Raw genomic sequence first — 18,656 nt, forward strand, 5'->3', positions numbered from 1 at the left:
ATATTTCAGACTGGGTCCCACATACTGGGCCATCTATACATTTTATACAGGGTCCTGCACTTCTGCATCCAGGGTTCTTTAGATATATGCCGACAGTGTTTATACAGTGTTGGATGCCAGTTCTGTCTACAAATGTTCAATATGCACAATCGGCTCGCAATCCCGCACTATGAGCCCTTCACTCCCTTTATACTGGGTCCATTTTGGTGGCCCAGTGAAATATTTTGCCTATGTGGATGTAGGTATGGTGATGGACTATTGGGCATTCCATTGCTTTGTTTGACCTGCTGGCCACAATTCATTCTACAACAGGAATAGTATGCATTCCCCCAGTTCAGTAGTATTGGGGTGTGCTCTGACCAGCAGCCATTCATGAGAGAGTATAGAGAAGAAAAAGTCTGTTTTTAAAGCTGAGAATTGATTGGATGGTGAAATAATTAATACATTTCATTTATTCTAAAATCTTATCAATTAACATGTTACACTGGCAAGTAAACTTATCGGTGGAAGATTCATTGCATACATTTTTGGATTCAAAATTGATCACCCTTTGCTAATTTCGTCTACTGCTGCTTCTGCAATGGACACAAATTGGGTTTTTACTTTCCTGTTTAACTCAGTTTCAAAATACCTTACAAACCCACCCCTCATCTCCTTCTCTATTTCTAACATACACTCGCATCCCAAAACACAATAGTAGTGGCCTGAGTCCGTGTAGGATTGAGCTTAATCGTATCTTCTTTATTTGTGAAGTAGAACACAAAAAACCCTAGAGGGAAGAGAGAATAAACAGTTGAGCTTGTAAATGGGTCGGCAGTTAGTGCTTTGGCAAGTGAGTTCACCTTTGATGTTTATTCAGCTTATTCTGTTAGATTACATTTTTTTGGTTGATTTGTTTAATGCTGTGAAACACCTCAGTGGTTTCATTGCTTCTCTTGCCCCCTCGCCATCTTCTGAAGTTTGGGGAGCAGAGAAGTAAGTTCCTCTTGTGGAAACCGTGCTGCAAGTGAGACTGCAAGACGGCCTGGGCCCCTGTCGTCTAAAAATACAGCTGCAATTAAGAAGAAGAATAACACTGTGTGGCTGAGGTAATTAGGTACCTTACATCAACGAGGAGAGGAATGAGAAAGAAAAGGAAGGTGAGTATGAGATGAAGAATGAAAGAATGAGAGCGAGAATGAAAGAATGCAAGAAAGTGCGACGGTGAGAGAATAAATAGTGAAAACTAGAGAACTAGATGGGGTCAATCAGAGTGAGAAGTGGACAGACTTAGAGAATAAGAGACAGAGATAAGACTAGGAGCATGGCCCACATTGACACCCAACCTGGTACTGCCTATTTTGTGTAGAACTGAAGTGCTGAGTGTGTTTGGCATGAAAAGAGACCATGAACTACTGTCTTGCTTGCTTGTCCCATTTCTAGCCCAAGGTCTATGCTTCCATACTTGAAATATTATTGAAAATACATTTCCTCACCATCTAATGTACTACAAATCTCAACATTGCTACTACCAATTGCATTATATTCCCATGATTGCTACTTTTTTGTATAGTATATTTTTTTGTCCAACAGTGTATGACTACTTTTGCTCCAGATGGCTGCATAGATTCTAGATGCCAGCCAGAAAAGTCTGACAGCAGGGTCTCTATAGGAAAGCTTAGTGAAGAAGAGGGTAGATGGATGAGGGTGAGATTGAACAAGATGAAAAGGGGAAAAAAGAGGCAGAGGACAACTTCAATTCAGAAATGAGAGATGAAGAAAAGTTGCTGGGTGATTTTAAGAGGCTACCAGCACAATAACCCGCTCCAGTGGCCATTGGAAAAGAAAAAAAGTGCTCAAAATCAGATAAGATCAGTTGAATGTCAATCTTGGGGGAACATGGCTTGAGCCATGCTTTAATTGGATTGGTTTGGATTGGGTTAGCTGGGCGACAGATGGTGCAATCTCTCTGAGGGAAGATCAGAGTGTGCCTTACTTATGGCCAATGATATGTCCCTTCAGCACACACGTCTTATTCCAACAACTACTTTCTTCCTGTTTTCTTTATAGAGATCTGGTTATGGTCTGGGTCAATTCAAGTTGAAGGCGGTCAATTCAGGAAGTAAACGAAAATCCTAGTTCAATCTCTGAAAAAAGGCCATATATTTTAAATGCCTTCTCAATAAACGTTATAATAGATGCAATTTTTGTAACTTTAAATCATTTAGATTTTAGTCAATTAGCAGAAGGTCCTATCCAGAAAAGTGTACAGGAGAAATTAGGGTTAAGTGCATTCATCAAGGGCATGCTTGTCGGCTCTGCTTGTCGGCACTGGGATTCGATCCGGCACCTTTTTGTTACTGGCTGAATACAACCAGCCACCCTAAAATCCCCTGAATTGATGTCTCTCAATTTTAACTGACCCATTCCTAACTCTAGTGCTTCTAGAGACACCCATCTAAACCTCTGTGCCATATGCTGGTATATTAGGCAACTATGCTACAGGGCTCATATAAGTCCTGACTATTGGCAGAAACAACACTTTAAATGCACAGTGACCCATTTTTCTGGCTGCCTGTGAGTGGATTCATAATTCATATATTCTCTAATCTTACTGGAGTATTGATATGCGTGTCTGTGTGTGTATGTGCATGTGTGTTCCATGCACTATATTGTAAACAGTGGCAATTTCAACACAGGCTCAGATGAATAGGGAAAGATTGTGTTAAACCCCAAGACCTGGGTGCATACATCTAGTGTGTCCACAATATGAAATAGAGTGTGGGAGTGGAGAAAATGACAGAAATTCCAACAGACCCCCAAAAGCAGCCATTATAATGAGCCAGAGGGCCTTTAGGAAGCCAATTATCCCTAACGAGCAACTGTTTCTGCTCACCCTGGGGAGAGCCCGAAAGATTGCTACACGCACACACACGCACACACACAATACACAGACGCCTGAGCAATGCAGCAAACAGAGCAGCTGCTCCCCCACTTTAAAAATATGAGTGCAAAAATATTTTTGCACACCCACTTTTTCAGTTTTTTTACCCATTTGCCATTGAAGTCCTGCTTTGAGCTAGTATATTTAAAAATATGAATGTCTGTTTTTGTTATAATATAATGTGTAATAATTTCCGTATTCAATGTTGCAGCTGCTTACGCCTCTGCCTCACAATGAATGGTTTTGACCATTCTGAACAATTTTGACAACAAGTAAACACGATACTCAAATGGGAGCATTCCAATATGCATACAGTGACCTCATTTTTTGTGACAAAAATGGCATCAAAACATTACGTGCAAGTTGATAATGCATTTTGTTTACCTACCAAGTTCACCTATTACAATGAAAAGCGATTCATTTTTCTCAAGTTATTCTCATCATGTTTTAAACACAGACATTTTTCATGATGTTTGAAACAAAGTGTTTCTTATGTAAGAAACAGATTTTCTCATCAAGTTTTAAACGCTGGTCTTTTATCATGTTTGAAGCACACATTTTTCACATGTTTTAAGCACTTGTGTTTATCCTCTTTAAAACCTTGGGTTTTGATTATGACCTTTATTCATTATGGGAGGGAACAAGGTGCCACTATCGTTAACAAACATGTCAAGCATATAACAAATACAATCATGCCTGCCTACAAGTCCCTACTGGTGTGTAGCAGCCAGGAGCCCCACCTCCCCTGCTATAAATACCCAGCGTACACCTGCATTCACTGATTTCACAGAAATGCATTTGGAGATGACAACACAGTAGGCGCGAGCACCTGACACATGCTACCGTAAGCAATTGAAATTGCTTCTTTGACCCAAAGGAACCGATATCCCACAGGAGCAGAAACCCCGATCCGTTCCAGTGAAAGCGGAGGCACAACCATGCAGATGCTGCCAGTTGGCACATCCAAAAGGACAGGCGGAAGGGACGCACTGACTGCAAAAGTGCAGGAGGTCTAGATTGAAAGTGACTGGAACAACGATGCGCTAAACCGAAGCCAGGAACGGAACAATGTCTAGAAGATAAAACCCAGAAGGCAGGGTTCAACAACGATGGCCCTTGAAGCCAGTTCCACTCCATCTTTTCATTGCAACCCTCTAATTAGGGACTTATTTTGACCTGAGACACCAGGTGCGTCCAATTAATGATGAGGTAGAACAGAAAACCAGCAGGCTTCGGCCCATGTAGGGTAAGAGTTGATGATCCCTACATAAGACTTTCTCCGTCCATGAAAGTCTCCAATGGGGCCGCAACCAGGCATTGTTGCAACAAGTCCTACACACCATAAAGAGACTGCCAGACAGTACAAATAGTTGAAAATAATCGGCCCTGCACTAACCAGCACATATGTAACCAGGCCATGAAGAGCCAGAACACCCCGACCTTGGCACCAAGCATCGAAGGCCTGCCACCCATACGGAGCACTCCAACGCTTTAGGACAGCTTGCATCTCGCATTAAGAAACAGCGGCAAGTGCATGTTTCATCGTTAGTCAAAGAAATCAATCCTGGCCCTGACAAACCTCTTTCAGATCTGCACAAGTACCATTGGCAGAAGTCACAATTCTAAAGTGGTCTGTGCCTTAGTTGAGAAACATGGAGAAACTGCAAACAGTGACAGGAGGTGGCAGTTGTTCCAGATCCACAGCATGCCATATTGAATAGAGAGAGGCAGAGCATTGCACCATATCTGTCCACACATGGCACCTCCATCCTGTTGTCGGTCCAGACCAGACATGCTGGCCCTTCAAGGAGCACCCCTAAAATGGACCGAAAAATTGCACAAATCTGAAGACTAAATCCCCAATGAGCTGCCATCTGACAGAGCCACCATGTGAGGTGTCAGTTACTAAATTGTGATGCAAGACTCAACAGAGACCCCTGTTAAAACACCCAGGGACCTCTCCAAGGGGCAAGTGCCACAAGGCATGAGAGGGACACCTACAGTAAACCAATGAAGGGGAGATGACTGGTTTTGGTACTCGGCCCAAAGCAGCGCTGAGCCAGGTACACCAATATTCCCAGGAGACGTAAGATGGTTGAAAAAGGCACTGACACTTTAAGATGGAATCGGGAAAGGGAACACCATAAAGCATCCCGTCTATAAATGGATGTGAATGCCAGATTGAGAATCGAAATCAACTGAAGACCCAAAAACTCCACCTGTTGTGATGGAGTCAGGAAATTCTACACCAGATTCATTCAGAACCCGAAAGTGCGAACGTCCTCGCCCAAACAATCAAGTGTAGTGATACCACTAATTCCCAGTGGATTCAGACCTCCCCTGCCAGCCTGTGCATTGATCGTGTGCGCGGATAGTATTGTTCGTTTTTAAATAAAACTGGGGAATGACCCTACCAGATTCAGCACTGCCACTGTTATACAATACACACACGCACACGTGCACACACACACACTCAATGCTAAATGCACACACACACACATACAAAGACACACATGCAGGGATGTCTTCCCAAGCGGGCCCCCCAATTTCCTGTCACTAGGACGCGATTGCCAGTTCCTTTGTGGCCATGGCGACAGATATCAATCTGAAGGCAATCACAGCGTTTGATCTAGGGAGGCTGGAGCAGCAGAGCGGATGCTTCTGCAGTTAGTTTCAGTGGAACAGGATGGGGGTGAAACGGATGAGGTGTGGGCTACTCAAACTTCCCATACTGCTGTCTCCCCTTGTGTGGGTGGGTGGATGGATGATAGAAGTCTCCAGAAGGAAATATCATCTTTGTCTATCTCTTCTTCTTTACTTTGTTTGGTGGCATCCTAAGGCACCTAACAGTCAGCAGATTTTCATGGAATAAAAGGCTGACTTGGAGCTAAACCAGCCAATCATAGCTGCAGAATTCTGCACTGAACTAGAGCACCACAACAATTTGCATGAGTGGCATGGGTGCCAATAAAGACTTTATTTTATGAATCCCTTGGCTTAAAAGTCTAAAAGTGTTTAGATTTTTTTTCAAGCATTTGCTGCAGTTTTCTTCTGGTAATTGACTTATGTATTTATGCTGGTACTACTGTAAAAAGTTTGTTGGCCCTTATCGTTAAATGGCAAGAGTATCTCACAATTTGACAAGATTTGCTTCTCTTTATGTCAATGTAAAACTCTAACAACAGGGTGGTTATTTCATATGGTGGATTTGTTGACAGATTGTCTAATTACAGCAGAAATACAGATGTGGAATATCTTGAGGTGTGACAGCAATCGGCATGTCTTCCTCATTACCGAATAGCATCGTTTAAGTTTGGCATATTTTCAATACCCTCCACAGTTGGTAATTATTGCTTAATACCTCATTTTTATAAAATGAATGATAAAAAAGTTCTTATAGTTTAATATCTGACAATGGATTGTGATCATTACGTTTTACAATATTAAATGCTTTGGCTCTCCAGTTTAATAGGGGTGGTCAGGCTTGATTGATTTCCTGGGAAACTGATACACCACAAAAAGATAAGGTTTTAATACACTAATTTGAGAAGCTCTCACACTCATCCACTCTCTCTTACCAACCACATAATATATTGTGCCTTAATGTAGCTTTAAAGGTCCACTTTGGTTTATAGAATAAAAGCTTTTTCATGACATGGCTCTGGGGAAAACCTAAAGGCTTTAATGAATCAACACTTGTGTATCTGACTGTGTTTTTCCCATAAAATGAACAAAAGGCAGCCTTGGCTTACTTTCTTTTTTTTGACAAACCAAGAAATTGTAAACCTGTTTCGCCAACATGCTGCAATATTTGTTTCCTGAGAAGGCCTTGCAAGAGGTGTGAGCGAGAGACTAGGTGTGACATTTGTTTTCAGTGACCTCGTGGCTTTTGTCCAGTCTCAAATGTCGGAGCAGGCGTGCTGGGTGAGATCCTGCACACTTTGTTTTATGCCTGTGAGTCACAAACATCAACATATAGACAAATATGTGGCTACCAACCTACTGCTGGGTTGACAGTGACAGCAGCCATGGAAGAGGTGGATTTGTATTGTTATTTTTATCAGTTTTTTTCATACGCGACAGAAGAAAAGACCAAAAATGTCTGGTAACAGCCATTGTCCAGATGGCGTCATGAGCCCTCAGGCCCCCAGTCACCTCTCCAAGTCTGGTCATGATGAATCTCTGCCTGTCTGCCAGAGATTCTATCAGAGAGGGGCTATTTGCACACCTGAGCTTCCTTTGCAAGAAGAGAGAGAGAGGAAAGGAAAGCGAGAAAGAGGAGAATGAAGAATGGAGAACCCTGGCTTCAGTAGTAGGCAGTCGGCCCAGACGCTGTAGGTATGGGTGGTTTGTACTGTGGGTTTTTTGGCACTGACACTAGCCCATTATTTACATTTTAGTCTTTTAGCACACGCTCTTATTCAGAGCAATTAGGGTTAAGTACCTTGCTCAAGGACAAAAAAAAATGTGTCAACTTTGTTGGCTCAGGCATTACAACCAGCAACCTTTACTAGCCCAGTGTCAGCCCATTATCAAAGCCTGTGTGCCTTTAAGCACGTTTGTAATGCTCATTGCATGCACAGCATCACCCACCTTGACTTGATGTTATATCAGTCACATTCCTCTAATAATGTGTACAGTATGAGCTCAAGGTCAGACTCATTGATTGCAATAACTTTAACATAGGTGTGGAAATCACAGGAGGGACATTTTGTGAGAAGGCTGAGAGTTTATTTTTAGGCCAATACTATAAATCTTGATGCAACAGCACTCGCAGCTCTGTACTTGTCCCCTGGAGTGTTCTTCATTCACTTTTTCACCAGTTACCTCATTTGATCTTTTTGGCAAATGAGGTGGCAAAATCTTCTTTTAGTTACTATCTCTCCCACTAAAGAAATTCAGACATAAAGGCTTCATAAACATTTCCTGTCAGGTTTGTGGGCTCATACACTTGAGATTCATTTGAACATGGTTTAATTAAATGATCATGCATCGATTACTTGGCCTTCATACCTGACCATTTCATCTCTGGTCAACCAAGAGAATGGAGAATTGGAGACAGGGACGGACTTAGGGTTTTGTCTACAATTTACAAATTAAATTATTATATATTTATTCTGACTATATTTCAAGTGTAGTAAAATGCTAATGAAGATTAGCTAGTTTTTGTAGCGCAGACTGAAATTCTGGTTCTGTGCGACTGTTCTAATTTGTATTTTTGTCTATAGGAGGGTCTAATAGACTTGTTTTAGATATAGAACCCTACATTTGGAGAAAGAGCTCCACTGTGTGCTGGCCTATTTGCATTTGCATGCAGTGAGAGAGAGGAAAACAGAGAAATTTGGAGAAGGTGAAGAGAGGTTAAGAGACAGGATGAGAGACAGTAAGGCAAGATAACAAGATTATGAAGTGAATATAATAAGATAAGAATTAAATAAATCATGAAAAAGAAATGTGGGTAGTGATTAAAAGTTTAAACGAAATGGAAAAATGTATATTGGGAGACACAGAGCGAGGAATCATTTGGTTCAGTTAGTAGTGAATGGCGCAAGCAATATCAGTGTTGTGGATTTGTTTCCCAAGTGAGACCAGTAAGAAACTAAAGCTATATTTTTTACTTTATTAGAGCATCTGCTAAATTACAATGTACAGTAAATGTGATTTCTATTTACACATTAAATAGCTTTTAATTTTTTATTTATTGAGAATTGATTGAAAATATTGCATTTTTTTAATTTTTGAAATGGTTTTCCTTATTGGGTGAGAAAGAGACCTTGTTTGAAAAACATTCCATTCAACTAATGTACTGATTAATCCGATATTATAAATTATAAACTATTTTGTGGTTGACTGACAGCCAACATAACTCCCCATTGATTAGTTAACAGTTACCTGAAAGGAGCTAGGTTAAAAAATGGGCAGATTTAGAGTGACAGACTGGCTATCTCCAGTCCAGAGAGCCAGGATTCTCTTGCTCTGCCAAATTACCCTTATTGCCCATGTGGAAACACGGGTAGAGGCTAAGTTCATTCCGGCCTCAGATTTGGCTCTGTCTGTATGCTCTGTTTGACCATTTTCACTCCAGATTTAGGTTCAGAGTAATCATACTGATACTTTGACTTACATTAATAATGATTATATGAATACTTTATTACTGTTCATTTTAGTGGTGTCAGCAAATGACCTGCTTGCCCACTAGATTGTGGCTAAACATAAGCATGTTCTCTGTCAATTTACAAAACAGTGAATAGGGCTCTCAAATTGGGCGGTGCAATGCAAATTATGTAAACAATGTCCAGGGTTGTTTGATAGATGTCGGACAATGTTGCTCGGCTCTCTATTGTAGTTTTGATATCTCTTCGCCCAAATGACGAATGGGCAAGGTTGATTTAACCTGGGTGGAGTTGCTTAAACATCAGCCCGTGATGCAGCAGTGTCTCCCAGGCACATTTTAAGGCACCTTTTTCCTTTGGGGCATTCTCTTCCTAGCGTGGGTACTAGCAAGTACTTCTAACTGAGCAAGTACTACTAACTGAGCGAGCAGTGACATCAAGAATCCGAAAGGCTTGGGGAATTGTGCATGGGACAATTCCCAAATGTAGCAAATACTATCCCAAATGTAGCAAATACTGTAGACATCACAGAATTTAGCAAAACATGAATATAACAAGAAACATTTATACATTAATGCGTGGTATACATTTTACTTTGAAGCACTGGAAACATACTGTAGCACAACCTATATTATGTGAAAGAAATTGATAGTGTTCTTAGATACACATATGTGAAGGACAGAGTTAAATATAATGTGATTGGCATTATATAAATGGAAGTCCTACCAGGCTTGATGATGAGATAGAAAACTATTACAGAACCACTGGCAATTTCCTTACCTTATGGGTTTATCTCAAAGACAGAGGAAGGCAGAGAGAGAGAGAGTGTGTAAGAGAGAGAAAAAGGGAAGTAACACAGAGTGGTAGAGGGGTACTCTGGAGACAGGAGTGCATTTCTTGTTTATCTCATCTCAACCTTCTAAACAAATTAGATTTCACAGACAAGACAATCTGGCATCTTACTAGCCTTTAGATATCTTATAGGCTTATCATTAAAAACTACCCTTGGAGAAGCCATTTCACAATGACAGGTGCTTGGATTTGTCTTGTTGAATGTGTGTGTCTAGTTGTGTGTATCTGTTTTGTTTGAGACCCCTTCCAGAAACTCATTTAGTTCAACAATGCTGTTGCATTGGATTCATAAAAAAAGGCAGACATTTCCTACAAAAGCACCTGCTGTGCTCTGCCAATAAACCCCTGTGAGTTGCTTAAAACCCCTCAGTTGGACAGAAACCACTTTAGCCAGACTAACAACCCCTGTCACTTTGGCAACTGCAGGAATCAATAACATCCCGGGAGTCAGTGGCACACAGCCAGGACTGCCAAAACACAAGGTACTGCCAAAAACATTTACACTTTGTTTTTCTTTTACTTTTGACAATTCAAGAAATCACAACACATTGCAACAATAAAGGTACTTTTTTAACGACCAAAAAAAACGCACAGCTATTTCTGTATTCTCTATCCAAGGCTTGAGAAATCCTTACTCTCCGGTACAGTATGTTGTAGGTCAGACACTAACAGTATGCTTTAGGTCAGGCACAACCTTTATCATTCTGTTCAAACTCCGTTACTAACAGTAATTTAGTCACAGCCACACTTTATTGTGACCCCTACGTGGACAAAGGTCTTGTAAAAGAACTGTGCTCTTCCTGATAATCTATTGGCACTATGCTTCTGATGCACACAGACTTCTGTCTAATTCTACAGCCATTCAGCAAGCTGGAGAGGAGTGTACATAGTAGGACAAGGGTTCCACAAATTATTTCACCTACAAACCAGTTAAATATTTAAACAAATGCGTAACCCCATCGTGGTAACAATTAAGTGATATATTAATTTACAAATGTTTACTTTCTTTAAGGGGCCCTTTGTAGAATCCTGACTCTTCATAGAAAAAAACTATTCAAAACATTAACTGCAGAATCTGCTCATTTATGTTTGCATTTGTACTAGTAGTACAGTAATAAAACATACTGTATAGGCCCTTTAATTGGAGTTATGACAGTTGGCAAATGTTTTATCCACATTTATTTTGTATAATATTTTAATCTGAAGGAAGTATGGTTTAAAATGTGCTAAGTGGGATCTGATCCTTTTGTATGATCTTCTGTGTAAAAAAGATTATTGATGTTCTGTGGGGTTCAGAAGGAATACCATGTAACCTGGCAGTCCTACTTATTGGAAAAGGGGCCACAATAAGTTATGCTGTAAACAGTTAAACATTTATTGGAAGAGAACAGAAACCACTATGTTTAACTTCATAACTATGGTTATATGTACCACAAGCATGTTTTCTTATCCCCAGTTTCTCAAAACTATTATCAAATCAGGCAACCAGATATAGGGTAGTGGGCATTTTCAGTAAAATACTAATAATTAGATTTTGTGTGATGTCATTGACCCTGAGACATGTTAGGCTGTTTGTTACATGATTGTTGGTCTTTGTCGTATGATTGTTTTTATCATATGACTGTGCATGTATGAGTGACAAATGATGGATTTGTATGTCTTTTTGATAACCTGTACAACAACAGATAGCCCTTAGAGCATCTGACCAGTGACCACTTGGTCGTTGCCTTGAGCAAATTAACCCAAACTGCTCCAACTGAGTCATACATGTAAAGCTAGTATGTTAGGTTAGCACCCTTATGTGCCACAAAACCTATTAAATATATGTACAGAAGCCAGTAGCAGGTATATTCATTTTATTAACATTTACAATTTAAATGTTAACAGTGGACTCATTGATGGACATAAAACTGTTTACTGTGAAGGTATTAATGGGTAGAGTGACTACACGGATAAAATGGCATAAAGAAAGGGAATACAGGAGGTTTGAACCTAACTCACCTCTGACCATTGCAGACTTCCCATCACCTAGCAACGGATGTGAGGGAGGTAAACATTTTGAGAACATTGAGTCTGAGAATGACAGAGCTTGCTCCATGCTTCAAAAGCCTTTTTAACAGCCCTGCGGCTTACCCTTGGCAATGCCAATCCCTGTAAAATCCTTTGTTTCCAAGCTGGTTAAGATCTGAAATGAAAACAAAACATTGTTTCCTTTTCTCTAACACCCATTTTTGGGACACAAACACATACCCTCTAAAGGATATACAATTCCACCTCTGCATCCTTTACAACAACACATAACAGAAATTGGCCCACTCACGAATAGATTTAATTAGTGAAATGTAATTCCTCATTACTTAGTTAATGTACTTTTCTTTTCATTCTACTATTTCTCGACCTTTGCCAAGAACGTATTCTTAAGTACTCTTTCAACCATCTATGTTGAGCTAGATATGTGCAGATCAAACAAAAACAATCTATCATCAAAATGACTATCTTGAAAGAATTAATAGACACACACTGTTAGTGCTAGAAATGTACTGCTTTGTCGACCACATTTGGATGGAAACCTAGTCAATAACATTTTATGGTCAGTATTATTCTATAGTATATTTATAATAGTATTATTGATTTGCTTACCACATACAACTCTGTTTCCAAAAAAGTTGGGACGCTGCATTCAATGTAAATAAAAACAGAATGCAATGACATGCAAATCATTTAAAACCTATAGTCAAGAGAAAATTGTACAAAGACGACATATCAAATGTTGAAACTGTGACATTCAATTGTTTCTTGAAAAATATATGGCCACTTTGAATTTTATACCAGCAACAAGATTCAAACAATTTGGGACAGAGGCAACAAAAGACTGGAAAAGTTGTGTAATGCTAAAACACTAAACATGGTGGAATATCACACAACTAATTAGGTCAATTGGCAACAGGTCAGTGACATGATTGGGTATTAAAAGATCATTCCAGAGAGGATGAGTCTGTCAGAAGTGAGGATGGGGAGGGTTTCACCATACTGTGAAAGACAGCGCGGGCAAATGTGAAGTGTAAGGGTAGGGAGTACGTAAAAGTGCAGCCAAAAAAAGAAAAAACAGAAACAAACAAAACGCCAGAAAATATATTTTCTCTAAACTTCATGTCAATAGGAAAAAAGGACTGCACCATACACTCACCTGAAGGATAATTAGGAACACCTGTTCAATTTCTCATTAATGCAATTATCTAATCAACCAATCACATGGCAGTTGCTTTAATGCATCTAGGGGTGTGGTCCAGGTCAAGACAATCTCCTGAACTCCAAACTGAATGTCAGAATGGGAAAGAAAGGTGATTTAAGCAATTTTGAGCGTGGCATGGTTGTTGGTGCCAGATCAAATCTTTACTGTACATTGTGTAATTTGTTGAGAACAAAATGACATAACGGTCAGTGGAAACCAAAATCACCCACCGATTGAAAGCTGGGTTCAAACTTACACCGGAAATCTAAGTAAACAATTGAAATCACAGGCTGTTCCAACTGAATTTCATCATGGCAGCTTATAATGTGACTCTGTAGTGTGTATGGCCCCCACGTGCCTGTAGGCACTCCTGACAATGTCTGGGTATGCTCCTAATGAGATGGTGGATGGTGTCCTGGGGGATCTACTCTCAGACCTGGATCTGGGCATCAGTGAGTTTCTGGACACTCTGCGGCGCTACTTGGTGGCGTTGGATGCACCGATAAATAACGCCCCACAGGTTCTCAATTTGATTCAGGTCTAGGAAATATGAGATCCAGTCAATGGCATCAATGCCTTTGTGATTCAGGAACTGCCTACACACTCTGGCCACATGAGGCCGGGCATTGTCCTGCACCAGGAGGAACCCAGGGCCCACTGCACCACCTTAAGGTCTGACAATGGGTCTTAGGATTTAATTCCGGTATCTAACAGCAGTCAAAGAAATGTTAAAACAATGTTAACCACACACAGCACTGTATCACTGGAATGTGAATCACATCACTGAGAAAAAACATTCCACTTGCAGGCATACAGTCTGGAACTGGACGTGGCCCCCTGAATGGTGCCAATCACAGCAGCAGATACACCAGCCGGCTATTACCTACCTGGCTACCTGCTAAACATTTTCGAATTTACTCTATATAAACAAATTGGTTAAATTCTACTTTAAGTTTACCAACGTAATATTTTTATCTGTTGACCTTTCATTCAACTTTTCTACGGGACTATTTGGACCTAATTAACGGAACTACTCACCCCTAAACACCCAAAGCTAAGTACCATTACTATGCCATATCACTGTAATTGTTGTAACACGGAGGAGAACCAATCTTCTTCAGGTAAAGATAGAAGAGTTACAGGCTCGGCTTCAGTCGCAAATGTCAGGCAAGAATTATGTTAATGTAGAAATGGAAAAAACTGCGTCTGTGCCACCAGGAAGAAACAACAGTATTGTTAGCCCCCCGGCACAGCTCCTGCAGCCGGGCAAGAACTTTCTCTTGGTCACTGGGAAGAAATGCCGTCAACCAGTTAAACCTGTGTCGCTGCTAAATCCAACTGAGATTTTCAACAGGTTTTCCCCATTGGAGTCGGAGTCAAGGCCAGTGCTGTCTTTGGAAAGGAATGATCGGCATGGCCCGGAAAAAATGAAAACTTTAGTTATCTGCGATTCCATTACCCGCAGTATTAGACTAAAGAATCAGCCAGCGATCGTACACTGTTTACCGGGGAGCAGAGCCACCGACATAGCCACAATTCTGGGGTTAGTGCTAGCGAAGTCTAAAACTGGCAAGTATAGAGAGTACAGAGATATCGTTATTCACATTGGAACCCATGACGTTAGGATGAAACAGTCAGAGGTTACGAAGCAGAACGTAGCGTCAGCGTGTAAACTAGCTAGAAAGATGTGTCGGCATCGAGTAATTGTCCTTGGCCCCCTCCCAGCTAAGGGTAGTGACGAGCTCTACAATAGACTTGCGCAACTCAATCGCTGGCTAAGAACAGAGTTCTGCCCGTCGCAGGAGGTAGAGTTTGTAGATAACTGGCTCTCTTTTTGGGACTTTCCCAGAAATAGGGCAAGGCCTGATCTGCTGAAGAGTGACAGACTCCATCCTAGCTGGAGTGGTTCTCTTCTTTTATCTAGGAACATTGATAGGAGTCTCACTCCTATAGCCTCACCATGAGATAGGGTGCAGGTCAGGCCACAGGCTGTTACCCAGCCTGCTAGCATAGTGGAATCTGTCGATAGCATAGCCAGAGTAGTTAGTACAGATTTACCTATTGCCACTGTGACTTGATCCAGGCTGAGAAAAGGTAAAAATAGCAACCTTATTAAGATAAAGCCTTCCTCCACCTCGGTCACAAATACAAATGATTGTATCACCTCGCATTTCAAATTGGGACTCTTATATGTTAGATCCATGAACTACTCCATGAAATACATGAACTACCTTGATGAAAAGATCATCACCATTAGAGAACAAATAACTGACTGCTCCTTAAATAGTTATAGTCCCCAAAATCTCAGTTGTCCTAAAAATGTCCTGAACCTCCCTGACCAGGTGTCAATGGGGACACTTGAATTTTATTTTATCCTGCATCATTCGACACATTCACAAAATTTAGTAATTATTTCCAAACCCACAAATTGTCAGCTAGACCCAATTCCAACAAAGTTACAAATTACCTTCTAATGGCCTCAGAAAAAGGTTCCGCATCCATCCTGTTGCTTCTTGATCTTAGTGCTGCTTTTGACACTATTGATCACTCCCTGCTCTTAGAGAGACTGGAAACCCATATTGGGCTACATGGACATGTTCTAGTCTGGTTTAAATCTTATTTAGCTGAAAGTTATCAGTTCGTATGTGTGGATGGCATATCCTCTGATAAATCAAAAGTATGTTTTGGTGTTCCTCAAGGCTCGGTTCTGGGCCCATTATTGTTCTCACTATATATCCTGCCTCCAAATTAGCTACTTTGGAAGCATGCGTTTCAGATATTAGGAAGTGGATGACAGAGAACTTCTTGCTTTTAAACTCAAGAAAAACAGAAATGCTCGTTTTAGGGCCCAAGAAACAAAGAGCGTTGTTAGCAGATCTAACTGTGAACCTCGACGGCTGCATGGTTGTATCCCAAAAAACTGTAAAAAACCTCTGCGTTACCCTTGACCCTGACCTCTCCTTTGATGAACATATAAAATATGTCTCAAGAGTTGCTTATTTTCATCCTCGAAACATTGCAAAAATCTGAATCTTTCTATCAAAAACTGATTCAGAAAAACGAATCCATGCTTTTTTTACTTCTAGATTAGATTACTGCAATGCTCTTCTTTCCAGTTACCCTGACAAATCAATAAATAAACTTAAATTAGTGCTGCACACGACTGCTAGAATCCTAACTAGAACAAAACATTTTTAACACATTACTCCAGTACTAGCCTCTTCACACTGGTTGCCTGTTAGGGTTACGCCTGATTTTAAGGTTTTATTGTTAACCTATAAATCAATACATGGACTTGCTCCTATATACCTCGCTGAAATTATCCAGCCATACATACCTACACGTAACCTTAGATCGCTAGATGCAGGCCTTTTAATTGTACCTAAAACTTCTAAACAAACAGCCGGAGGCAGGGCCTTCTCGCATAGAGCTCTACTAATGTGGAATGATTTGTCAATTAAGGTTAGAAATGCAAACTCAGTGCAAACTTTCAAGTGTCTACTAAAGACTCATCTCTAATCATGGTCTATTATTATGATTAATATTATTGTTCTGGGGGAGTAGGGTCAGTCCTCCTTCTCCACTATAAATCCTTGTAGATATAAGGAATGCATTTTCAAAATGTTCCCTGTCTCCAGCTGTTTTAAACTTGAGGAGGTTTGAAAGACCCGTTGGAGGTTTGAAAGACCCGTTGCTGTCCCTGTTCAAATTCCTCCTGGTTGTGTTACAGATCGAGACGATACCTGACAATTTCAGCTGCCACTGTGCTGACACCTCCCCCTCCCCCGTGTTGTCCCTGTCCTTGTCCATCTGGCCATGTTTCCGACCTGGACTAAGTTAAAATAGACTATAGACTCAGCCCACAAGCATTTATTAATTATTCCAATTTGTACTCGTAATATGTTCACCCGGCACAGCCAGAAGAGGAAAATTCAACACTACTGTTGTTTGCTCCTTGCAGTTTAAGGCTGGGTGATTTGTAAAAGCAATTTGTGACAGCTGCTGATGTAAAAAGGGCTTTATAAATACATTTGATTGATACCACATTACCCTAGCCTGTCCCTCTCAGGAACCAGACCCATAACGGCTGACCCAACAATGGTTACAATTCCAGTTTGCCTCCTGCCTGAAGCAGAGCTTGCCTGCGATGCAGGGTCTGCCAAGGGGGTGTTGTCAACATCGCGATCATCTCTGGAAACCAAGGTGCTCCGGGACAATCAGGAGCTATGATGATTACCAATATTTTCCCTGATCTGCTTCTCATCAGAAGACAAGGGAGGCACCTCACCACAGGTCGTCACAGGTCTTGAAAAAGCATCCACGCCTAGAGGCAGCTCATCCCTTGCCTGGAGAGAGAACCACAGACGGGACTGTGTGTTCTCTGTGGACATGAAGTCCACTTCTCCCCACAAATCAAATGGGTAATGAGACCATTCGCCTGTCAGTTGACTCCCTTAAGATCAGCTCCCATATTCAGGTAAGCTGGAATATGAGATGCAATCTATGAGAGAAGATGCTTGTGCACCCACAACCACAGTCCGTCCTCCAGATGTTGAAGTGCAGGAGACCTGACTCCATCTTGATGATTGATGTAAGCCACAACCATACGATTGTCTGACCAGACTGGCATGTCTTTGGCTTCTAGCAGAGGAGCGAAATGACGCAACACCAATATGTCTGCTATCAGGTCCAATCAGTTGATGTGTTCCTCCTGTGAAAGCCTCACAACTCGACTGCCTTTTCAAGCCAAGCACCTTCCCATGTAGTCAAGACATCCATCCATATATACCTGGATGTGAGGCCACTCTGCCCATGGGAACTCTGCACATCAGAGAATGCTTGTCTCTCTAAAATTCGAAGTCACAACTCATGAAAAATGGAACCACAAACAACCGTCAACGATGCCGTACTGGGTCAGGTTTAATAATCTCGAGTCTGCGCATGTGTAACAGGCCTAGAGTTACCACGGAATGGGCAGATGAAATTAGACCCAGAAGGACTTGACGAAGTCCAAGACCAGCACTATAGTGAAAGAATGGAAAGTGCTCTCCTGTGTGTCTCCATACTTCTGATGTGCGGGCCAGTGTAGAGGCTGAGTCTATCTGAAGCCCCAAATAAACAACGTGCTGACCTGGCCATGGCGCACACTTCTCTCAAGTCACTGCAAACCTCAGATGAAAGAGATGCCCATTCAGTGTTGCAGGGTGCACCATGGCGATCTCCAAGGAGCTTCCCAAAAGCAACCTCCTCCTGCAAGTGCTCCCATTTGCCCTCATTCTGTTCAGTGGAGAGCTGAGCACAGAGGGAGCACTTAGGGGGACTGCTGCAGCCATCTTGGGTATGTTGGAGGCCTATAAACGCCACACAGCAGTCGTGTCCTTGTTTGCTGTCCTTGAGGCACAACATCAGTCAGATCTGAAGTAATGCAAAGTATTCTGAGCTAGTCAGACTAAACAAAAGATCAGCTAAAGAAAAAGTATGAAGGGAGGGACTACCCGTTCTTAGGAGGATATGTTCTCACAGTATGCATGCATTT

General features: G+C 41.3%; 1 protein-coding gene across 3 annotated transcripts in view; it reads left to right on the forward strand.

Moving 5' to 3' along the window:
* Positions 1-962: 962 nt before the first annotated feature.
* Positions 963-18,656, forward strand: part of LOC105006621 (SH3 and multiple ankyrin repeat domains protein 2) — a 276,728-nt gene continuing 259,034 nt past the window's right edge. For all 3 annotated transcript variants that reach the window (XM_034297425.1, XM_034297433.1, XM_034297430.1), the window contains exon 1: positions 963-1,139. In XM_034297425.1, the coding sequence (XP_034153316.1) occupies positions 1,122-1,139 (18 nt within the window). In that variant the 5' untranslated portion in view covers positions 963-1,121. The remainder of the gene's footprint in view (positions 1,140-18,656) is intronic.

The sequence above is a fragment of the Esox lucius genome, chromosome 2 (genome assembly GCF_011004845.1).
Source record: "Esox lucius isolate fEsoLuc1 chromosome 2, fEsoLuc1.pri, whole genome shotgun sequence".
Lineage (NCBI taxonomy): Eukaryota > Metazoa > Chordata > Actinopteri > Esociformes > Esocidae > Esox > Esox lucius.